This window comes from Hyla sarda, chromosome 5 (genome assembly GCF_029499605.1).
Source record: "Hyla sarda isolate aHylSar1 chromosome 5, aHylSar1.hap1, whole genome shotgun sequence".
Taxonomy (NCBI): Eukaryota; Metazoa; Chordata; class Amphibia; order Anura; family Hylidae; genus Hyla; species Hyla sarda.
Window position 1 is genome coordinate 191,215,381 of NC_079193.1, and position 25,743 is coordinate 191,241,123.

Sequence of the window (25,743 nt, forward strand, 5' to 3'; positions counted from 1 at the left end):
TCATATGTTTTCCTAAAAGGGGAGAACAAACATAGAAATAGAGATAAATATATATTGTAGAAGTGTAGAATAGGAAATAAAAAGATAAAATGTAAATGAAAATGGCAATAAAGATAAAAGTAAAATGGGGATACAATTTAAAATAAAAAGGAAATAGAAAGGAAAAAGAAATAAAAATGACAGACAGCAGTGCAGTTCCGAGGTCACAGAAGTAGGGTGTCTGGGATGGAGGCCGTACTGGGGATCGTCCGGTTGGTATTTCACAGGGTGAGCCCCAGTGCGAAGTCCATTCCTTCACAGAAATCTGAATAATTCCAAATTTGAATTGAGGCCCCTTGGTTCTAAACTCTCAAATTCAAATATTTTCTGACTCTCAGCCTTGGACATCCTTTAAGGGGTACTTCGGTGGAAAACTTTTTTTTTAAAATCAACTGGTGCCAGAAAGTTAAATAGATATGTTGATTATTTCTATTAAAAAAACCTTAATCCTTCCATTACTTATTAGCGGCTGTATACTACAGAGGAAATTATTTTCTTTTGGGATTTCTTTTCTGTCACGACCACAGTGATCTCTGCTGACACCTCTGTCAATGTCAGGAATTGTCCGGAGCAAGCATATGCTGCTCTGGACAGTTCTTAAAATGGACAGAGGTGTCAGCAGAGAGCACTGTAGTCAGACAGAAAAGAAATCCATAAAGAAAATAATTTCCTCTGTAGTATTCAGCATCTAATAAGTACTGGAAGGATTAAGATTTTTTAATCGAAGTAATTTACAAATCTGTTTAACTTTTTGGCACCAGTTGATTTAAAAAAAATTTATTTCACCGGAGTACCCCTTTAACTTCCTCCACATTGTGTTAAAGGGGTACTCCGGTGAAAAAACATTGTTTTTAAAGCCTTTCTTATAACTTGAATACCTACAAAGAACAGTCCTGAGGGATCTTTATTATGAAATTGCGCAAAATAGTTAGAGAGGGGGTGTTTCGGGCAACCTTTTTTGATGTTATATACGTGTTCAGAGATTCTGACTTTGAAGGGCCTTTTGGTTCTGCCAATGTATTGCTTGTTGTAACTGCACTGTAGAAGGTAGATCACCTCTTTGTTGTTATTAAATTAGAAATTTTCCATTGGAATGAGTTCACTGTGGAATGTACCTCCTGTATCTTTCTTTGGCCTCCTGACAGATGACAATTGGAACAAATACTGCAACGGAAAAAAAACCTTGGTGGTCATCCATGTTTGTGATTTGTTCTGTACAGCCGGTATTTTAATTGATGGCACTATGGTAATCTCCAGATTGGGGACCCTTGTATAGACTATCTGTGATTTTGATGGTAATAACTCCCAATAATTTTATCTCTCTGAGCTAGATGCCAATGTTTATAAATGATTTGTTCTACTTTTTTATAATCTTTATTAAATGGAAGTATGATTTTGGTTTTTGTTCAGTTGTCTCTGGACTCTTTTCCCGTACTTCAAAAATGGTTGCCCTATCTAATTTATTGATTTCATTCAAAGATTTTTCTAAAATTTGTGGAGGGTATTGTTTTTCCAAAAATTGAGTAAATTCTTTACTTCTTCTTGAAAATGAATGTCTGAGGTACAGTTGCGTTTCAGCCTTCTGTATTTTCCTTTAGGGACATTTATCAACCATTTAGGTAGATGGCAGCTGTCAAACTTGATAAAGCTGTTTTTCGCAGTTGGTTTGGTAAAGGTCTTGCACTGGAGTTGGGTGTCAGAAGAAAATATCTCTAAATCTAGAAATTCTATTTTGGTTTTACTGATGGTGGAAGTGAATTTGAGACTATAGCTATTAGTGTTTAAGCCGAGAATAAAGCTCTCCAACTCACACTGGGCACCCCGCCAAATTAAAATAATGCAATCGATGTAACATCTCCAGAGCACCAGGTTCACGCCGAGTACAGGGGTAATTATGTCTTCCTCCCATGCCGCCATGAATAACTTGGTGTAGCTCGGGGCGAACCTGGTGCCCATAGCCATTCCTGATTGCTGTAAATAATAATTGCCGTCAAAGTAAAAATAATTGTGTGTCAATATAAATTCTATTGCTGCTGTAATGTAATTAACTTGTTCTGGTTTGATATTGCCTTTCTCAAAAATCTTGTGAATGCTGAAATCCCTAATTTATGGTCTATAATGGTGTATAATGAATTTACATCCAGAGTGGCTAGAATATATTCTGATGTCCATGTGAATTGTTCTAATAAACTGATAATCTGTGTTGTGCATTTTAAATAATAACCAGTTTGATGGACGAATGGCTGAAGGAAATGGTCAATGTATTGTGATAAATTAGCTGTTAATGACCCAATACCAGAGACTACCGGGAGGGTGAAAATATTTTTTATGTGTTTTTGGCAAACAATAAAACACAGGTAAACGCTCAGGGGTGTCCAGTATGAATTTAGATTCATTCTCTGTGATAATCTCATTTTCCAGTGCATTCTTACATAGATTGTGTAATTCTATACTATAGTATGTGGTGGGATCTAACATTTTTGAAGTGGAGGAGTAAGGCAACTGTCTCAGACATTCTTCATTATAGTCTTTGGTATTCAATATCACGACCGCCCCTCCTTTATCGGCAGGGCGGATTTTGATGTCCACCAGTGATTGGAGCTCTTGTATAGCTCTTTTTTCTTTTATACTGATATTGTAATTCTTGGATTTTGAATGTTTAAGTGATCTTAAATCACTTTTCACTGATTTTTTTTGAAGGATATCAAATCTGGACCCATTTCAGTCTGTGGGTAAAACCATGATTTTGGTTTGCAATTTGTATGTATGTATTTGGGTGTGGATTTGATTTGCTCCAAAGGATTTCTCTGAAAGTATTTTTTTTAAAACATAAATTACGAACATACTTTTCTACCCCAATCTATACATTGATATTGTTCAAAGAATGGTCTGGTGCAAATATTAAACCCTTGTTTAAAATGGATTCCTGTTCTACAGTAAGTTTATGATCACTGAGATTTATTATAGTGCTTTCAGTAACTGCTAGTGTGTCTTTCCCATTTTTTGTGGAGGTTGTATTCTGTAATCCCTTTCTTCCTGTTCTTCTACTTACCCTCTTTTTTTGGGTGTTGTAGGATATGATGTTGTCGGATGTAGTGAGTCCATTTGGATTCTCAATTGTGTCACTGTCAACTGTGAAGTATGGTTGTGCATTTGTTGTGCTTGATTCTGACTGTGATATTTGTGTGCTGAATCCTGTGTTGTCATAGTGTGTGACAATGGAGAGTGATAGCGGTGATGATGTGGACGTGGCAACCTGTGTTGAGTTTGATTCCGTTAATATGTGCGTGGTGAATACTGATGTATTTGATTCTGGTGTGTATTTTCATTATATTTGTAATTCTGATCATTTGGTTGATAACCGTGGTTTTGATGTGACATTCTATACATGGTGTGATGACTTCCCTTCTCCCTCGTGCTGACTGTGGGAATGATTGTATCATGGTGGGGCCCTGTGTGTTTGGCCATCCCCTCAAAAATCTTCCGTCAAGGGGGCAAACCTATTCTGTAATGGGATGATATCTTTATTTTCCATATTTTTGACAGGTTTGATTGGATTCTTAGCTGTCTGCCATAACAGTTTTTTTGTTTTCCTATTCATAATCTCTGATTCTAGTTTGTCTAACTTTATACAAATTATTTCCTGTTGTTTCTGAAATTCATTATCTCTCTGACATTTATCCAAATCCTTTTTTATTTCCTCTATTTCATTACTTAGTTCTCGAATAAGCTCTTGTCTCCTGGCTATAATGAGTTTCACTAGTTCTTTGGATTGTTCTCTAAGTGTGGTTACCCATTTCTGGTTAAAATCAATACCATCCAGATCTCCAGCTGGAGTTTTTGTTATAGTTTAACCATTTTTACTTCCCATTTCTAAGCCTTTTGGACAGGATGTTCTCTAATTTTTTATGTATATGAATCAGATTAGTGGTTGGTACAGGAGTACCCTGCTGATCTTGTTCAAATACATAGGTTTCTATAGATAATTTCTTTTTTTCTAAATGAGTCCGAACAGCCATCATCTCACTGGAGCACTTCACAAATTGGGTAAAAATTTATTGGAATATAGAATAGGGTTGTGCGAGGTTAACTGAAAACTCTCACCCAAAGAGAGGTGTGGAAATAGTTTAATTGTCATAAAAGGGATTATTCAGTCCTCAGCCCACCACCTATTGCAAAATAGCTGTATGTTGGATGTTTGTTTTTTCTAGAGAAAATGATTCACACAGAAATATCATAAAACTAACCAATTTAATCTAAAATATATAGTGTAAAAACAATTGTGTATACACAAACCGCAGGGCCCTACATTGTGTCTGTATAAAACAGCTCAATTATTCCTAAATATCACTTGATATCTCCATAGACACGAGGTATCTTCTAATTTGTCTTACATTCACTGGCATATGTAAAGGATGATAATAAATCCAAGAAATAGCAGAGAATATACTAGACCATACGCTGGTTGAGCAACAAGTGTTCTGTTAGTCCTTTGACCAGCAAGGTCCTGCAAATTATACAGTCCTACAAATAATACAATGGACGAAATCCTAAAATGAAATAAAAAACGATTTATACAGACACAACCGTAGGGCCCTGCGGTTTGTGTATACACAATTGTTTTTACGTTATATATTTTAGATTAAATTGGTTAGTTTTATGATTTTTTGTGTAAATCATTTTCTCTAGAAAAAACAAACATCCAACATGCAGCTATTTTGCAATAGGTGGTGGGCTGAGGACTGAATATTCCCTTTTATGACAATTAAACTATTTCCACACCTCTCTTTGATTGAGAGTTTGCAGTTAACCTCGCACATTTATCGCTGTTGAGCTGCACAACCCTATTCTATATTCCAATATCTTTGTTTTCAATTCGGTATATCAATACCTCAGTGAGGCACCTTTCTCCATGCTCCTAACTCTGTCTGCAGCCCATAGCTGAGTGAAGTCCATATCCAGAAAGTTGCCTTATTGAGATGTTTAGAGCCGAATAGGTAAGCCATTTTGTGCAGGGTACTCCACAATAGTACTTTGTCATATACAAGTGGAGATAAATTTATTAAAAGGTTAAACAAGGTTTAGGATGGTAGTTGTTTTAATAAGAACTGTCATTTCAAACAACTTCCATTTATTTGATAGCCTATGTGGTTCCTAACTTTTCTGTATATCACCAAAATGACTTACATAAGGTCAGACATTACAGTATATCATAGCACAATGGATGGCACAAGTCCAGTCATACTTTTTGTTTATATTAACCTGTATATCCGTAAGGGTACGTGAAAAGGAAGATAGAAGACATCAAATGTGAGTCTACTGATTTGTTTACTTGCACTTTTCAATTATGCGTGTTGACGTGATGTTCAGTATATCTACTAAACACATTGGTGCGATTAAGACCTTGCATTATTTTGGTTGAATTGTGAGCAAAGGGCTTTTTGCAATATCTATCTGGCATGTCTGGTGACAGTGTATGCTCTAGGCTTTATGTGGAACAAAAAAAGTAATTCTCCACTTATAAAAGGATACTTGCTCCTCTGCAATTGAACAGATCAATGTAAGGTAACATAGACTGGTGTGCTGCACCTCCCTTGATGTTAGTAGTCCGGAGATAGTGTTACTGTACACTGGCTTCCTTCTAGCAGCAACTTCGTAGTGCTGCCTTAATGTTCCGACCCCTGACTGGATGTGGCTGGATGCGTTTTCAGGCCCACCTTAGCAAGTAATTTCAACAGCAGCAAGTCATTTAAAAATAATGATAGTGGAAAAAAGGAACATGATATTTCACTGTCCTGGCGTTAAAGGAAGACTATTGATATAAATAAAATAATATGAAATGACAGAAAGGTAAAAATAGGAATACATCCCTGTTATAGAACAAAAATAAAAATAAAATAAAAATAGAAATAAGTTGGAATGTAAGAGACATGGTGCATGTGGGATATATGGAATAAATATGAAAATTGCTAAAATATGGAATTAAATGAAAAGGGGTAAAATAAATATATTTATGTTTGGATTTTTCATATATTCATTTAACTGAGGGAAAAAAATGAAAATACAGAATAATACTAAACAAAAGAGTGAACATAGTAATGGAAATAAAAAGAAAAATGATGAAAGTGAGCATACCAGAGGGGAAGACTATGGACCATGGGGTATTGATAGTAGATGTAGGAGATAGGTTCAACCTGAGGGCCCGTCGGAGCTCTGGTAGTACAGCCTGCCCCCGACCGGTTGTCAGGAAGAACCCATCCCCTAGTCAGAAGGTTCTAAAAAACCAAACAATTCTATGTCTGAATTCAGACCTTTAGGGATCAGTGATTCAAATTCAAATATTTTCCTGGATTCAGCCCTAGACATTCTTCTGATGTAAAACCCACCACGCCAATCTTGTTTTATTAACATGATGGCTGTGTATTTCAAAATTGTCTACTGTTGGGTGCACTGTACGCCACTTGTTGCAGTGGAGCTGTATTTATTATTTGCGCAAATTAAATTTCGAATTTTTTTCTCTCGCAAAGCCTACTTTTTTTTTGCGCAAATCTACACCACCTAATAACACACCTACAAAAGTGTCAGATGCTAGCGCACAATTCTTAAATCAATCTCTGACACCCACTGGTTTCTATAATTGAGCAAAAATTATCAAGTCCTGTGTGCCTTTTTAGTAAATTTTGACCAACTGTGCAAACAATACACCAAGCAAATGGGTATAATTTTTACTACCTTACACCAACATTGATAAATGTCCCCCACTGTGTTCATTACCTGTAACATCAGTGTATACATTATCCTTGCTTAGTTTAATCCTTTCCTTGCTGTCCTGCTGTTTCATTCATTTATGCTCACATGGTACCTTGCAAAAACTCGACCAGTGCATTAGTAACCCATTTTCCCTTTACATAGCATCTATAGTAGTATGCTGTGTAAATCATCAGACTAGCACAGTTCCAACCTGTTCAGTGTACTTTCACCAGCACTATGTCACGACATAGCAAAGAGAGATATGTGATGTATTGTACTGTGAGTGGTAAGAGAAGTAATGAAAGAAGTAACTCCGTGTAACTGACATGTAAGAGAGCTTACTTTGGAGGGTTTATCTAATAAAACCAGGCAGCTTTCTAAAACAATATTTTATAAAGATAGGTACACTTTAATTTTAAAGAGAGAAAGCTGCTTTATAGCTGATATTTGTAACCAGCTTGGACCACAACTCCCAAGGGCTCTGAAAAGCATCATACCTGGAGTTATGTACAACACTCTGAAGTAGTGGCAGAATCATGTTTTATGGATGATTTTTATTATCAGAGAGAGAAAACTGTCCAGGACTGAAGGAAAGATGGATGTTGATAAAACAGGGACATTTTTGAGAAAAACATATTTCTGTCTGCTAGAAATTTTACACTGGGATGGAGATACACCTTCCAGCATGACAATGATCCGAAACATACTTCTAAAGCTTAACTGGAGTGGTTATTGGGAAACATTTCAATGTCTCGGACATCGCCTACTCAAAAACCTGACCTCAATTTAATTGAGGATACAGTTGATGTGGCATGATATGAAGACTTCTGTACAATGTGACAACCAATCTAACTTGAAGGCAGTTTTGCCTGGAAAAATGGCAATAATCCTAGTGTGCTAAGCTAATAAAGACATACCCCATCTGTAATTGCACCATATAACCCTACAAAGTATTTACTTTCAGTGGGGGGGGGGGAGGATGAGATACCTGTCTTACTTTTTTTGTCACAGTAAAAAAATATTTTGCACCTTCAAAGTGGTAGTAACATTGTGTAAATCAAATGGCACAAAATCCATTTTAATTTGATTCCAGGTTGTAATGCAACACAGCAGGAAAACACTAAGGGATGAATACACTGTTTGAAAAGCACTGTTTGTTTTAAGAAATCACACTTGGCAAAGGATCAGAGTAGCAATGATAATCGCTAGAGATGGTCACATTTTTCTAAAATTTAATTCGACCTATTCGCCAAATTTTCCGAAAAAATTTGGTTCAATTCGAATATATTCACGCCAAATTGCTATTAAAAACAGCTATTTCCGGGATACAGAGAGCCTCAGTAGGGGTGTAGAACACTTTGCCTTGCCGTAACACGCATAGGGAGTGTGCTGGGGTAGTGAAATAATACTGTTATTCAGTATGACATGCAGATTACAGTCACTAGTAGAATCACTGCAGCAGTCTGGATGTGGCAGCAGGGTCAGGAGACCATATGGCGTCACAATTGAAGAGATTAAAGATATTTTTGAGATGTCAGTTGAAGAGTTTAAAGAGATTAACTAGTTTAATGTGCCACCAGCAGCATGAGATCATATGGCGGCACAATGACACAGTCTGGAGGTGGCGTCAGCCTATGTAAGCGACAGACCGGCACAATGTCTAGTGTGTCAGTTTGTCCTCCCTCTCCTGGCCATTTTTAGGATGTCTTGCAGATGGGTGGAAGACTTAAGGAACTGCTTACCAACCAGATTGAACATATGTGCCATGTTACAGTTTATTTTTATCGCTCCTTGGAGCCTGGCTGTGGCAGCAGCCTGATGAGACCATAGGGCCTCACAATTGAGATTAAAGAGATTTTTTAAATGTCAATTGACGATTTTGAAGAGATTAACAAGTTTAATGTGCCAGCAGCATGAGGAGATCACATGGCGGCACAATGACACAGCCTGGAGGTGGCGGCAGCCTATGTAGTCTGCAGAGTGACATAATGACAGAGCCTGGAGATGACAGCAGCATGACGAGACCATAGGACGGCACAATGACAGAGCCTGGAGGTGGCAGCAGCATCAGGAGTCCTTAAAGTGACTCAGTGACGGGTGGGGTGGGGGGTGGCAATACCAGTACCCGCTGACGAAGGTGGGTAAAAGAAGGAACACTTGGCATCAGATGTGTGGCATTAGGCAGGTGGCAGGATCAGAATAGTAGCTGAAGCAGGTAGACAGAAGAAACCGGTCACTTTTGTCAAAGTGTTGGTGTGGCACCATGGATAATCTAGTCTGATGTATCAGGCATTGGTAAGTGGAAAACCTGGCTGATCCAAGCCTGATTCATCTTGACAAAGATCAGTCACTCCACATTTTTGGTGGACAGGCGAGTTCTCCTTGGGGTTAACTATGGCCCCCGTTGCATTAAACCTCCTCTCTGATGCCACACTACTGGCCGGGCAAGACAGCTTTTCCAGGGCAAACTTTGCTAGTTGGGGCCACAAATCCAGTTTGGCTGTCCAGAAGTTCAGCAAATCTTCAATGTGGTTTGGCAGGGTCATATCCAAGTATGCCACCACCTGCTGGTTCAGGTTCTGCTCAAGGTCTACCTGCTGCTGCTGACTAGTTGCTGTTGCGGGTGAAGAAAACTACTGATCAGCGACTGTAGACTCAGGCTGCTGCTGATGGAGCTAGTACTGCTCCTGCCACCCCACCCCTCCCCAACAGCCATGGCAGTGGAAAGTGAGTGCAGAGGGCCCCCCAGTCAGACCTGCGAGAGGATGAACGATGGCACAGATAGGCATCGGCCAACTGGATGTCTCTGTAGTAAGTCAGTTTGTTCTCCCTCTCAGTGGGTGTAAAAAAAGGCCCCCATTTTGTGCAGTCACTATACAAGCATGTGAGCATGCATCGTGCCATTTGTGCAAGTTACTTGGAGGGACTCCCTGCCTCCATCTCCACTGCATACTGCCAAGGTGTGTCTAGGTCCTCTGTTTTGTCTTCCTCATCACCTTAATAGCTCCTCTAGCTGCTCCTGCTCCTCCTCTCCTGTCAGCTGAGTATAAAAACCACCCATTTTGCTACACATTGCCTGTGCTCCACTGTCCCCTTCCCCCTCCTCTTCCAGTTCAGCCCCACAGGGCTCATGTGGCCGTGAGATGTAGGCGCCACGTCTCCAATGCCCTGACCAGCCATTGGTACTACCATCTGTTGTAGAAAATGAAGCAGTGGAATAATGGCGTTCATCCCGTAATCCTGGCGACTAACAAATAATGTGGCCTCCTCAAAGGGCCTGAGCAAACGACAGGTGTCACATATGAACTAACACTTGTTGACATCGAAGTTACACAGGGGAGTACCCCTATCCGCTTGGATCATCAAGTAATTGTTGATGGCCTTTCTGTGTTCTTATAGTCGGTCCAATATATGGAGGGTGGAATTCCAACGGGTGGAAACGTCGCATATCAGACTATGTTGGAGGATGCCGTTCTGATGCTGCAGCTCAAGGAGGGTGTGCTTTGCAGTGTACCAGTGAATGTCTTGCAGATGGATGGAACGCTTTAGGAACCGCTTGACAACCAGATTGAACACGTGTGTCATGCAGGGCACATGGCTCAGGCTTCCTTGACAAGATGTTCTTCCCGTTGTCGATCACCATGGTTCCCATTTTCAGTTGTCGCGGAGAAAGCCATCATTTGTTTTCTTGACGAATCATTTTGAGCAGTTCCTCCCCTGTGTGACTCCGTTCGCCAAAGCAAACCAGATGAAGAACAGCATGACACTGCCGTGCCCTGCAAACTTGGTATGCTGGAGGGGCACTGTAACTTGTCCGTGCAGTGGAGGCTGAGGACATGTTGGAGGATGAGGAGGCAGAGTCGGACATTGTCGCAGGACCAATGGCGTGAGAGTGTAGAGGCAGAAGCGGCGTTACCTGGCCAAGTTGCTAGTGCGGCTGTGCAGGAACCACAATCCCCCAGTGGGCTGTAAAGGACATGTAATGTCCCTGACATGTAATGTCTCTGACCAACTCCACACGTCAGCGCTGCCGTGCAATTTGGTACACACCGAATGGCTCAAGAAAATGAATTACGGCTTGAAACACAAGCCATCAGTTCTCTGAAAGGTGCAGAGTCCACCACTTGAAAAGGGAGGGACTGCAGCACAAGCAACTTGGACAGGAGCACATTCAGCTTCTGCGCTGTTGGATGAGTGGGCACATACTGCTCTGTCTTGGAAATCGCTTTGGTGATGATTTGCTGCCGGAATGACTGACGAGAAGTAGGAGGAGCAGGAGCATCTGGACCAACAGAAGATGGGAATGACAGACAGCTCCCTTTGGCTGAGGTGGTGGAGCCTTGGCTGGCTGAAACAGGGAGCGGCATGTCACTGGTTGATACAGTGGTTGCTGCAGCATGCTGGACCACCACTTCGGAACCACGGTTCTCCCAGACTGCTTCATGGTGACGCTGCATATGTTGACGCAGGGCCGTGGTGCCAACATTGGGACCCTTGTAAATAGCAGGAGAAACAATCAGTGTTGTATTCCAAAATAAAAAAAATAAAAATGTGGATTCTTAGCGCCGTCCTCATCATTTTTTTTTTAGACCAGTTGGTTCAGGAATAGGGTTTATTCGTGAACCAACTGGTCTAAGAATTTTTATGAGGACGGCGCTAAGAATCCACATAGTTAGTATGGTTGAAAAAAGACATACGTCCATCAAGTCCAACCAGCGGATCAAGTCCAACCACGTTTCTTTATTTCCTTTTGGGATACATTACTGATTGTTTCAAGTAACCTTACCGGCGCCCCTGCTGAGGACCTGATCTACGTGGAAGCTGCCACCTCTATACCGGCAAGAGGTTTCCCAACAATGAGCGAGTCTACACGCACATCCAGGTGTTGTGCCCTCAGCACAACACAGTCTGGTAAGCTGGGGATCACATCAATTCCTAAACGTATTGCACTAGGAGCGCCCTTTCCATTTTTTTCCCCTTCTTTTCTTCTCAACATTTGACCCTGGCTAGGTAGGCTGCCGTGAAGCAGATGGTCTATGCCGGGCACGTTTGGCTCCAGACTTCCCACTGCTGTCACCCTGCTGACTCCCAACCATGCTACCTACTTACCGGCTTAGCTGCTGCCTTACGGGCAACCTGCCACCCTCTTCTCCTGATGATGAAGCTCCTTCCGCACCCGGCTCCCAAGTGCTCATCGAGTTGTGTCTGCATGTCACTGATGTCATTCTCCAGTTCCTCAATGGTGTTTGTTTCAGGAGCCTTTCAGGTCTGTTTCAGGAGATTTATCAAAAACTGTGCAGAGGAAAAGTTGCCCAGTTGCCCATAGCAACAAACCAGCTCGCTTCTTTAATTTTTGACAAGGCTTCTGAAAAATGAAAGAAGCGCGCTGATTGGTTGCTATGAGCAACTGGACAACTTTTCCCTTGCACAGGTTTTGATAAGTCAAAATTGAGACGCTGGATGATTGTGAACTGTCTCATTCAAATGATCGGGATCAGTTCTAGCATCAGTTTCCCTCCGTTGCACGCCGTAGGGAAACTATGCCGAACATACGTGAATCCAGCCTCAAAAAGTCAAGCAAAATTCTTCAAGCTAGTTAAGACATTGCATCTCAAAAGGCCTATTTAAATGCAATGATATTTCATTTGATAGATGTTTTGAGAAATCATTGGAAAATAACAAATGTTCATTTCCATCAGGAAGATGCTTGCACTCTAGCCATGGCTCAATAAAGACAGTTATTGTAAATGTAGATGTTCCTACGCATCAATAAGAATATTTTTACTGGTTGTTTATCATTGATCTTGTCCTATGATCACTTCATGTTTCTGCTGTAGAGGAAATAAGATATTTCAAATAAAATTCTATGCTAGAAATGTAATATATGATGTATTATTTCTAAACATTTGTCTTAAAGGGACATTTGTCACAAGGACAAAACATTTTAACCACTCAAGGACCAAGGGCGTACAGGCATGCCCTGGCTCCCTGGTACTTAAGGACCAAGGTGCATACCTGTATGGCCGTGGGAATTCCGGTCCCCGCCGCTCACTGGGCAAATGTTTCAGCAGGCACCCCTAGCAAACCCCTGGCGGGGTCAATTCAGAATAACGATCTGCGTCGATTCCGGATCATACAGGTCTCCGGTGACCCGGAAAATAAAGGGGATCGGGGCTGTCCAAGATACCTCCGATCCCCCTGGAGGGATAGGAGGGAGGTGGCAGGGGTGCCACCCCTCCAATCCCTGCTATTGGTCGGTTAGAAGTGACCGACCAATAGCAGATTGGGGACAGGGAGGTTAAAGTTTGGTTCCCCCATTCTGCCCACCCACGGTAGTCAGGGCAGAACGGGGGAACTGTGGTGTGACTGTGACTGGGGTGTAGTTTCCAAAATAGGATCACATGTGGGAAGGGTCCACTGTTCTGGCACCATGGGGGGCTTTGTAAACGCACATGGCCCCCGACTTCCATTCCAAACAAATTCTCTCTCCAAAAGCTCAATGGCGCTCCTTCATTTCTGAGCATTGTAGTGCGCCAGCAGAGCACTTGACGTCCACACATGGGGTATTTCCTTACTCAGAAGGAATGGTGCTACAAATTTGGGGGGGCATTTTCTCCTATTACCCCTTGTAAAAAATGTAACATTTGGGGGGAAAAAACTGCATTTTTGTGAAAAATTTAGTTTTTTCATGTACACATCCGACTTTAATGAAAAGTCTTCAAACACCTGTGGGGTTTTAAGGCCCTTGTTACGTTCTTTGAGGGGTGTAGTTTCCAAAATAGAATGCCATGTGTTTTTTTTTTTTTTTTGCTGTTCTGGTACCATAGGGGCTTCCTAAATGCGACATGCCCCCCCAAAAACCATTTCAGCAAAATTTGCTTTTCAAAAGCCAAATGTGACTCCTTCTCTTCTGAGCATTGTAGTTCGCCCGCAGATCATTTTACGTCCTAACATGGGGTATTTCCATACTCCGAAGAAATGGGGTTACAAATTTTTAGGGCATTTGCTACCATTACCCTTTGTAAAAAGGGTAAATTTGGGAAAATAACTGCACTTTAGTGGAAAAAAAAATTTCATTTACCCATCCGACGTAAACAAAAAGTCGTCAAACACCTGTGCGGTGTTAAGGGTCACTGGACCCCTTGTTACGTGCCTTGAGGGGTATAGTTTCCAAAATAGTATGCCATGTGGGTTATTTTTTACTGTTCTGGCACCAACATGGGGTATTTCCATACTCCGAAGAAATGGGGTTACAAATTTTTAGGGCATTTTCTACCATCACCCTTTGTAAAAATGGTAAATTTGGGGAAATAACTGCACTTTAGTGGAAAAAAAATGTAATTTACCCATCCGACTTAAACAAAAAGTCGTCAAACACCTATGCGGTGTTAAGGGTCACTGGACCCCTTGTTACGTGCCTTGAGGGGTATAGTTTCCAAAATAGTATGCCATGTGGGTTATTTTTTATTGTTCTGGCACCATAGGGGCTTCCTAAATGTGACATGCCCCTCCAAAAAAACATTTCAGCAAAATTCCAAAATCCCATTGTCGCTCCATCCCTTCTGAGCCCTCTAGTGCAACCACAGAGCACTTTACATCCACATTTGAGGTATTTTACTTACTTGAGAGAAATTGGGTTTCTCCCATTACCCCTTGTGAAAATTCAAAAACTGAGTCTACAAGAATATGCAAGTGTAAAAAATGAAGATTTTGAACTTTCTCCTTCACTTTGCTGCTATTCCTGTGAAACGCCTAAAGGGTTAACACACTTACTGAATGTCATTTTGAATACTTTGAGAGGAGCAGTTTCTATAATGGGATCATTTATGGGGTATTTCTAATATGAAGGCCCTTCAAATCCACTTCAAAACTTAACTGGTCCCTGAAAAATTCCGATTTTGAAAATGTTGTAAAAAATAAAAAAATTGCTGCTGAACTTTGAAGGCTTCTGATGTCTTCCAAAAGTAAAAACATGTCAACTTTATGATGAAAATATAAAGTAGACATATTGTATATGGGAATCAATATATAATTTATTTGGAATGTCTATTTTCCTTACAAGCAGAGTGCTTCAAATTAGAAAAATGCAAATTTTTCATGAAATTTTTGAATTTTTCCCCAAGAAATGATGCAAGTATTAACAAAAATTTACCACTATGTTAAAGTAAAATATGTCACGAAAAAACTTTCTCGGAATCAAATTCATAAGTAAAAGCATCCCAGAGTTATTAATGCTTAAAGTGACAGTGGTGACAGATGTGCAAAAAATGCTCTGGTCCTTAAAGGGGTAGTCCAGTGGTGAAAAACGTATCCCCTATCCTAGGGGTCCGACCGCTGGGGCCCCCCCACGATCTCTCTGTACGGGGCCCCGGCTCGCTGGCCAGATAGCGCGTGTTGACCACCGCTGTCAATACAACTCTATGGCAAAGCCGGAGATTGCCAAAGGCAGAGGTGGTCAACTCGCCCCCTACCCGCGGGCTGTCGGGGCTCCGTACAGGAGATCGCGGGGGGCCCCAGCGGTCGGACCCCCCGCGATCTGAAACTTATCCCCTATCCTTAGGATAGGGGATACGTTTTTCACCACTGGATATCTCCTTCAAGGTGAAAATGGGCTTGGTCCTTAAGGGGTTTATAAGAACCCAGATCTGGCTTCTTTAATCCCTGTTATCACCTAAATAGGAAGACATGTCTGCACACTCAAATAAATAGGCATCCATGTAATGTAAAGGCTCTTCATTTTGAGTTACAGAGGGGGGTCCTGATTTATGACAAAATGCAAATTGGCAGGGGTTGTCATTCTGTAAGACCCCCTTTAATGTTTACAATTTCTACATTCTTTAGTGTGTTTGTTTTTAACACAGTATTGATAAATGTGTGAGCGTTATTTCTGGAACTAGTTCCTCTATTTTTCCCCTCTATCTAGTGATCACACATCAGCCTACTTCAGCACAGTTAGATTTTTTAGGGGTTTTGAATAAAATAACTTTCTATAAAGATAAACTCATCTTCCATGCTGAATGTTTCCCATCTTTAGGACATTTTTTGGAAGCCTGTATGTTCAGGCTGTGAAGTCTAATTATGCGGAGATGATGCCATGAGAATGTGGCACCCTTACCAGAGGAACTCCATTTCATGAGCAATTAACGTAGATTCCATAGATAAAACAAGTGCTCAGAAATGATGAAATCATCATTCACAAGTTCTCTCTAGGTTTATATTCCTCCATTCTGCACTTTTGCCAAGGTCCCTTTGAATAGTCCAAGTTTTTGTAACCCTGTATGTTCTGGATGGTTGTTAGGTTTAGTGCTTATTTCTTTTCATACTACAGTCGCCAACATTCTGTATAAGCCCAGTGGCACAGCACACCACAGTCCTACATGTATTAAAAAAAATATATAAAGCAAAGACCAAGAAGAGAACCAACTGTATCAGCAGTGTACCAGTCTCTCTCTCAGTACGGCATATGCCATATTCACCTAATGGGCGCACTGCCTCTTGTTAAGTCTAATGTAGGCTAAAAACTATAATAAATATTGGACCTGGAGTAGAAGGAATAAATAAGTCACATAGTCACATTCACTTTTTACAATGTTTAAAAAAAATAAATTGTCCCTGATTTATTTATCTATAAATAAAATACTGTAAAATTCAAGTATTCTAACAACAGCAAGATCAAATAGGTGCCAAAATATCAGATATTTTAGATTATTAAAAAATGTATTTCAAAGTATACAACATGTAAAGGCAGTAAACTTTCAAAAGTATCTGTCACCAAATAAACCTTTCTAAACTAACTCAGGCTATGATCCCCAACTACTCATAACACCCCCCCCCCCCACCACCACCACCACCACCACCCTTTAAAAAAAAGGTCTGTATCTTACCTTTATTCTTGCTCACATAGTGAAATCTCCTAGCAGGAGAAAGTCTGCGTTTTCTAGCAGGTATGACATTACTGAAGCCTGCTGGGGGACCACTTCCGCCCTCATATGGTTGCACTGTTGTGATGAATAGAAGTCTTCAAGCTCTGTGCAGCTTTCAGTGAGGATCTATGCATGTTTCAGTGAGTCTATTTGCAGCTTTAAATGAGGCTCTTTGCAGATTAGTTTTTTTCATTTAGAATGTTTTATTTATATCTAAACAATACATGTGATATATACATGTCCTATACAAATAAGGAAAGTAGCACCCAATCCTACCCTCCTCTCAGCAGAGCAGGAGAAAAAAAAAATATATATATATATAAATATATATATATATATATATATATTATAATCCCCAGATCCCCAAATACTGAACTACATCTCCCAATCCTTCCATATATAGTTAACTTTTCCCTCCTTCTGAGGGATGAGCCGGCACGTAAAAATTCATATTTTCTAAATTTTCTGATTAAATTTCATCATTCCTGGATATTGGAGCATTCCTTCGACAACCATACCCGGAGAATAAGCAACCGTGCCAAAAAAAAAGCAGCTTAGACATTAAGATCTTATGTCTTCCAAAGTCCCCCGTTATTCCCAAAACCGCTTCACACGCCGCTTCTGACCTCGTTTATCGTATACAACACTTCTTCCCAGTATTTTTTTATTATTTTACAACCCCAAATTATATGCATAGAATCCGATTTTTCAACCCTACACCTGGGGCACTTATCCTCTTCCTTATATCCATACAATTTGAGCTGCTTGGGGAGAGATATATCCTATAAATAATTTTAAGCTGTATTAACTGGTAATTACTTGTTACGTTATGCGCTCTGGCCGCACACGCTGGCCGTGAGTGCATGGTCCCATTACCTGCTGCTGCCGCCGGGACTTGCATCGCGGGATGCGCCCGCAGGCGAGCCCCAGTCCATCACTCACCTGGTGCTTCTCCTGCCCCAGCCTCTGCCTCACTGCTCCGGTGCGCGTTTCCCTGTCCCCTAGGGTACGCGTGTGATGAAGCTTTAAGATTTAAAGGGCCAGTGCGCTCATTAGTGTGATTCACTTGTGGCTCATTTATATATTCCTCCACCCTCCTCACTCCCCTGCCAGATCTTTGTTGCCTTGAGCCTGAGAGAAAGCATTCCTGTTTATGCCTTGCCATGTATCTGATCCTTCGCTTTGTGACCCGACCTTACTTCTCTGCCGCCTGCCTATTGACATCCTGCTATGTCCTGACTACTCAACCGTGCCGCCTGCCCTGACCTTCTGCTATCCAGACTACGAGCTGCCTTGTCCCTCCTGTGCCTCGCATCTTCTCAGCGTGTGGTCGAGCCGTGCCAGGGGTGGCGACCTGGGTGCCGCCTGTCGCAGCAAGTCCATCCTGCTTTGCGGCGGGCTCTGGTGAAAACCAGCAGCACCTTAGACTCTGCTTCCTGGTACAGTCAGAGTCATCTTTCACACAGGTCCAGCGGATCCACATCCACCGGGGTTCCTGTCTTCTGAAACGTGAGTGTTACATTACTGTTTACTGAGCAATTTCTGGCATTCCTCAGTGTTTCGTTCCATTTAACTTAATTAATATCCCCTACATCCCGTTACCAATGACATCTAAGATTACCCAAATATCTTGCTAAGTCCTCCTGTATTAAACATCTATATACATTCAACATCAATTTTTTCCCTGTTATCCCTTTTTGAATCATATCTATCATAAAGGGATCCTGTATGTGTAAATAATCTTTATTCTGAGTGTTCTTAAATGCATGTGCAACTTGATAATACCTAAAATATAGATTTTTATTAATCCCATGCAACCTTTGCATAGTTTCAATACTGTGAATGTTACCCTCATTTACTATTTGTGAAACATATGTTATACCGTGAGAAATCCACCAAATACGTCTGGTACGGTGCCAAATTCTGATAATTTTATGTTATTCCATATAGGAGTGAAAATAGGGCTTCCCTTGATATTAAACAACTTCTTAAAATAGTCCCACCCCTTACTCACCATTTGGCCATACAAGGCGGATACTACAATTTGGTTTGATTCTAATGCCTCTGGCAATGCCATGCTTTCCATCCCTTGCTGAATACAATGAGGGCCCACTATAGATTTCCTACCTTGGGCAAAGATCCTGATAATCTTAGCCAGAAAATACTACTTAAAATTCGGTAAGGCCAGCACGCCTTCCCTCTGAGGGGCACACCAGTTTTCACATTTCATCCTCGAATGTTACCCCACTCTTTGCAGCTTTTAGTGAGGCTCCATGCAGCTGTCAATCAAGCTCAGTGCAGAGAAACACTTCCTGAGTTTGGTCTCCTGCCAGGCCGGGAGGTGACCAAACTCACTGTATTAATTGTGGCAGGGAACAGAACAGAACCACATAGTGGCCATTTTTTTCTATTACATTTTAAACATATTTATGAGAACGGGAACGTGTCTGCTAATAACACAAGGAACACTATATTAAAAGTTCTATTTGCTGACAGGTACTCTTTTTTTCACTAATAGGGTAAGTTCACACAGGCAGATTGCAAGGGAGTTTCTTGCTGCATGTTTGAGCAATGGTGGGTTTTCTGAGGTGGGTTTTCTGACACTCCCCCAAAAAAATGTTTACTCAATTTTGTGATATAAATGAGATAAACAATAAAAACTTATATAAATTAGGTATCGCCATTATCGTACCGAACGGCAGACCAAAAATAAAATGTTATTTTTAATGCATGAAAAATGACAGTCAAAAATGTAATAAAAAACAATGGCAGAACCGATTTTTTTTTTCGTATCACCTCATAAAATATGGAATAAAAAGGGATCAGTGTCACATGTACCTCAAAATGGTACCCATGATAACATCATTTTTTCTTGCTAAAATATTTTAGAACCCAAAGGCCCCTGCATCTTGATAAGGTGTTTACAAAATATCTTAAATAAAAGGAAAACCCAAAATCGACAAGGTTTTCCGTCATGTCTGAGGCCTGTGTGTGACTCATGTTGTGCACAAGGGCCACATATGGGATATTTCTAAATATGTCAGAATTAGGGGAATAAATATTGAGTTGTATTTCCCTGTCAGCAGCCGCTGTGTTGCAGAAAAAATAGAGCAAAATATTATATTTGCAAAAAATGTAATATAATTTTTGAATTCCACTTTTACTTTGTGTTAATTTCTGTGAAACACCTAAAGGGGTTATTTACAAAATGTCTGTTACGGTTTGCGCTCCAGCCGCCAGTGCTGGCCGTGTGCGCATTTCCCTGCTCTCCCCTGCTTCCGGAGGGGCTGGGGTTTGCATCGCAGGATGCGCCCGCATGTGAATCCCAGCCCGTCACTCACCTTGGTCCCCTGCTTCCTCTTTTTCTGCCTCTCAGCTCCAGAGCGCGTGTCCCCATCTCCTAGGGCTCCTAACAAAGAATTAACTCATAGGGGTTAAAAAAGAAAACCCTCTTATAAGCGTGTTGACAAGTAATGGATAATACTTAACTTTTAATGTGTGCTTATAAAATGTACATGAGAACATAACGTTTAAAAACACAACTCATACAGTGTGAATATTCCGTACTTAAATTCTTATGATCACTGCTCGCTCAATGCACTACTAGTGATCCCAGCTACCACAAGGGACTGTACTATATTGGCCCTTTATAGAGTATGGGGCACATTATTAAAGGCCTCCACTAGACATGTATCAGTAAAAGGGTATTGATATTAAATATATCCTTGGTTGATATCCAACCACCACTGGCTATTGGGGTGGCTGGAGACCAATATAGACTCAAGTAGACACAGTCTCCAGCAATGTGTGTCAATGCTGGCTAGTTATAGGGATAAGCCAGCCCCACACCACGCTGTGCACTGCGGGTGTGGGCTGGATAGAAGTGCAGAGATCGTGAAATTAATCAATGGTTCATTGTATTCACTGTATGTAACTATATTCACACGATGAGGTGCAAGTTTAAAATAAACTGCTGTTACCCCGACGTGTTTCGCCCCTCACAGGGCTTTATCAAGGAGACAACTGTCAGGCCAAAATGGGCTGAGTCCTTAAGGGGTTAAGGCCCAAATATGCCTGGTCCTGAAGGGGTTAAAGAAGTTTATTAAGCCTTTAGGCATTTCACAGAAATTAAAGCAAAGTGGAGGTGGAATTGTAAAACTTTTTTTTTGCAGATTTTTCATTTTAATCTATTTTTTTCTGTAACACAGTAGGTGTTGAGACAGAAATATAACTCAAGATTTATCCCCCAAATTCTGACATATTTAGAAATTTCCCATGTGGCCATTGTGCGCTTTGTGACTCACACACAGGTTTCAGACATGAAGGCGTGCTGTGCGGATTTTGGGGCCTCCTTTTAGTTTACGATATTTTGTTGGCATCATATAAAGTTACAGAGGCCTTGGGGTGCAAAAATATTTTGGGGAGACAAGTTGACGCTTTCATTGGTACCATTCTGGGGTACATGTGACACTGATCATTTAAATTTTTTTATGAGGTGGTATAAATAAAAATCTATTCTGCATTTTTTTATAATTTTTTTAGGTCGTTATGGTAGTTATAAATGACATGTTAACTTCATTCTGTAGATATAAATGACATGTTAACTTCACTCTGCAGGTTGATACGATTATGGCGATACCAAATTCATTTATATATATATTTTTTTATATTTTAGTACATTTATAGCATAAAAACTTTTTTTCTAAAACAAAATCATGTTTGTAAGTCGCCGTATTCTGTAAGCCATAACATTTATTTTTTCACTGACGCAATTGTGTGAGGACTCTTTTTTTGCGGGATGTGTTGATGATTTTTTTTTGGGGGGGGGGGCTATTTTTGGGTATACAGTGACCCCCCCCGACCTACGATGTCCCCGACATACGATAATTTCAACATGCGATGGCCTCTCAGAGGCCATCGCATGTTGAAGGCAGCATCAACGTACGATGCTTTTGTATGTCGGGGCCATGGCATAAACGGCTATCCGGCAGCGCAGACTGCTTCAGCTGCCGCCGGATAGCCGCTTACGGTGCCCCGGGAGCTCCGATGATAGCTACTTACATGTCCGCGGCGCTTGGGAATGTCCTCTTCGGGATCCCCTGCATCGCAGTCGCTCTCCATCGTCGTCATCAGGAATGACGACCCCAGCCGACAGAGACGTTCCAGAGCGGCGGGGACACCCTGGGGATGCGGCGACAGCGATGGACGGCGATATCCAGGGCAGCGGTGACGGCAGGGACAGGTGAGTATAACGTCCTATATTTAACATTGCACGGATCCCTCAACATACGATGGTTTCAACAAACGATGGTTCATTTGAAACGTATAGTACACATTTGTACCCCCACTGAATTATGCCTATGTCTGTTAGTTTTACACTCATCTTCTGTTGCCATGACAACGGAGGCCATTTTCAGGCCTCCAGTTGCCATAGCAACCATCTTTCTATCCTCCAGTTGCCATAGCAACCATATCCTCCATTTGCCATGGCAACCATCTTTCACTTTGCAGAGCGCTGATCTGGAACTGAGGGAGCTTCCTCCCTCTGTAAACCTAATAGACGCTGCGGTCACAGTGACCGCAGCGTCTACAGGGTTAACTCAGGATCGTAGCGCAGCTCCGATCCTGAGTGCTGCGGGTGGCCTCCTCTGACGGGCCCCCCTCTACTCCAATCGCTTCACTGTGTGAAGCAATGGAGGAGAGAGGGAAGGAGGAGACCCCCACAATATCACCGCTATTGGTCCATCTGTACTGACAGACCAATAGCACCGGCCGCCGGACCACTGCGATTGGTCCCTGGTCGGCTTCAGGGACGCTCGGCTGTGCAGCTCAGCTGAGCTCAATAAATTGACACAGCGCCCGGCGGCATAAATTAAATACCTTATTTTTCACTACATGAAGAGCATATAATGTCTTATTCCATAACTCCACCTACAACCTTCGGATCTTGGTGAAGTAGAGCTTTGCTACAGTCCCTCTGACCAACCCCCATGGTTAGACTCTGAACTTGAGTAGACTGATGCTCTGACCTCACAATAACAATGACTGTTCACTTATGCTTGTGAGCTAAAACATCTTGTGCTTGCAACTTTGGTGACTGAACAAAATGTCTGTCCTCTCATATTCTTCTTACTTTTCATACCCATGAGTTCCATGTATGTTGGGCCAGTGAAAAATCTTTACATTATACAGGGTGGGCCATTTATATGGATACACCTTAATAAAATGGGAATGGTTGGTGATATTAACTTCCTGTTTGTGGCACATTAGTATATGGTAGGGGGGGAAACTTTTCAAGATGGGTGGCGAGCATGGCGGCCATTTTGAAGTCGAACATTTTGAATCCAACTTTTGTTTTTTCAATAGGAAGAGGGTCATGTGACACATCAAATTTATTGGGAATTTCACAAGAAAAACAATCATGTGCTTGGTTTTAACGTAACTTTATTCTTTCATTAGTTTTTTACAAGTTTCTGACCACTTATAAAATGTGTTCAATGTTCTGCCCATTGTGTTGGATTGTCAATGCAACCCTCTTCTCCCACTCTTCACACACTGATAGCAACACCACAGGAGAAATGCTAGCACAGGCTTCCAGTATCCGTAGTTTCAGGTGCTGCAAATCTCGTATCTTCACAGCATAGACAATTGCCTTCAGATGACCCCAAAGATAAAAGTCTAAGGGGGTCAGTTGGGGAGACCTTGGGGGCCATTCAACTGGCCCACGACGACCGATCCATTTTCCAGGAAACTGTTCATCTAGGAATGCTCGGACCTGACACCCATAATGTGGTGGTGCACCATCTTGCTGGAAAAACTCCGGGAACGTGCCAGCTTCAGTGCATAAAGAGGGAAACACATCATCATGTAGCAATTTTGCATTGTGACGATCCGTCTTGGGGATTAGCTCTGGGATCGTCCTGGACCACGCCACAGGATGCGTTTCTTCTCAATAAACCGGCAAACAATGAGTCCTTTCTGCAATTCTGGCTCCTCGCCAGGTTTATTAACCGGGATGCAGGATAAACAAAACATAAAAATAACTCCTAGGCCGTCTAGCCACTCACTACACATGTAGCATGCCCTGACTAATAACTGATGGGCTTTTCCCTGTCAGTTTAAACACAATAAGTCCTGCAGCCTTATAAGACACAGTTCACATTTGAACATAAAGTCCCATTCGTACAGCCACCTTGCTATATGTTACAGGAGCCGCGTCTCTCACTCCGGGAGTCCACGCTTGTGTCCTCAGCAGCCCTTGCTATGCCCGCCTGGCACTGGACACGGTGTCTCCCCCCTCTAACAGCCACTTCTGTCTAGGGGAGAGCCCAGATTATTCTGTTTCTCTTCCTTTTAAGGACCCTTCCCCTTTCTGCTGCCTCATTGATTAGTCCACAGGTGGAGATTTCTGCAGGATCAGTGTGGGAAATGCACCCTTTCCTTGCCACACTGTCACATATCCCCCTTCTCTGCTCAGACCACTGGGGATGAGCACTTGTCTTCAAAAGACAGTGCACACACGACCATGCATCTGTCCTTCTCTTTGGTCGAGTTAGCTGAAGTTGGTCCACTTTCTTCAACCTTTTGAGGTGGTAGTCCAGTAGAATGGTTGCTTTAGTAACACTGTCCTTTGTGCCCAGGAATACAAAGGGGACCATTCCCTCGTCTTGGGAGCTCTTCTTATTACTCTCAACTCTCACTCTGACAACCGCTGACTGGTCGACAACCTTCTGAATGTGCCTTCCTTTCTTCCCAATGACTTTTCCCACCAAGTTTCGGGGAACCCACATTTCCACCTCAGCCAACTCCAGGTAACTTCTTGCCTTCTTCACAGCATCTTGGTTCTCACCATACACATGACACGTACATGTATCTTTATCAAGAATAACAGCAGTCACCCCAGGGATTCTCCTTGCTTGTTGTATATTTGTGCCATGAGTGCCGATTACTGAGCGCATCAAGTCTTTTCGTACATCAAACTGCACATGGAATCTAGACACTGACAGACATAAGCTTTCCAGATTCTTTCTGGCTTCTTTGATTCTCGATATCACAGACAATTTTGTCCGAAGACTTCGGAAATGGATGGTACCCAACATGTTCACCCTCTGAATGGTAACTTCATTGTCAGACAAGATGACCAGCTGGGCATTCTCTGAGTCATAAGACACCGAAAAGGCTTCCACTGCCTTTGAAAAGTCTTTATGAGCCGATTCCTTTACGCACATCTGCTGCAAGTCTTCAGGAACTTTCAGCTTCACTTTATAGAAACTGTTCTTCACAACTGGTGTTCCAAAGACTTCCTTGGAGCCTCCTACATTCTTCATGTTGCTCACGGCAACGCCCTGGACACTGGCTGCAAACAAGGTAGTCCTTTCAGGCCTCTGCCTTCTCTCACCAAAGGCTGGACTGTAGTGTGAGCTTCTCTGGCCCCGACCATCCATGTCTGTACCGCCTTTATTTTTCTGATCACGGACTCTGCATCCAGACTCCGGAGCTTCTTGTGAGACTTGCTTCAGCTGCTTTGTTTCTTGAGCCCTTCGCTCAGACTCTGACACTTTTAGAGGAGGCATCTTTATCTCCAGCAGCTTCTTCTGCAGACTCTCGGTTTTCATTCTGAGTTCTTCATACAACTGAGCAATTTGCGCTTCAAGTCTCCCAACGGCAAGTTTCTCTTTGTGCAGTTCTGCTGCAGCCTGGTCACTGTTTTCTTTTAGGACCTTCATGTCCCCTTCCAGCTTTAAGTTTTTCTGCTGCTCACTCTTGAGTTTAGAGGAGTTCACCTTCTCTCTTTCTAGCAATTCTGTCAAGTTATTGACAGTATCTTCCAGGGACAGCAGTTGTTGTCTCATCTGCTCATTGTCTTTACTCAGTAGCTCCATCTCGGACACTTTCTGCTCATAGACTTTTAGCTGAGCCTCTTGTTTGGAGGTCTGCCTTCCCAGCGAATCCAAGGTAGCTGCATGAGACTTGATGTGCATTTCGTTCTGCGCCTCCAGGCTCTGCACCTTATGAGCCATTACCACTTTCT

At 41.9% G+C, this 25,743-nt stretch overlaps 2 protein-coding genes across 4 annotated transcripts in view; both read right to left on the reverse strand.

Moving 5' to 3' along the window:
• On the reverse strand, positions 1-25,065 carry LOC130274550 (uncharacterized). Its single transcript, XM_056522990.1, has 5 exons — positions 24,163-25,065; positions 20,054-20,121; positions 3,092-3,295; positions 1,576-2,010; positions 1-12 (listed from the first exon to the last, which is right to left on the reverse strand). The coding sequence occupies exons 1-5, from the start codon at positions 25,037-25,039 to the stop codon at positions 1-3; spliced, it is 1,596 nt and encodes a 531-aa protein (XP_056378965.1). The 5' UTR covers positions 25,040-25,065.
• The window catches only part of FBXL7 (F-box and leucine rich repeat protein 7), a 399,261-nt gene that overhangs the window by 26,175 nt on the left and 347,343 nt on the right, over positions 1-25,743 (reverse strand). The window lies entirely within an intron of this gene.

Coding starts and splice junctions, on each gene's coding strand:
- LOC130274550 (XM_056522990.1), bottom strand. CDS start 25,039: ATGAAGAATGTAGGAGGCTCCAAGGAAGTCTTTGGAACACCAGTTGTG. Junction 20,122..24,162: donor GAGAAGGGGGATATGTGACA/GTGTGGCAAGGA, acceptor ATTCTTTGTTAG/GAGCCCTAGGAGATGGGGAC. Junction 3,296..20,053: donor AGAGGAAGCAGGGGACCAAG/GTGAGTGACGGG, acceptor AACTCAACACAG/GTTGCCACGTCCACATCATC.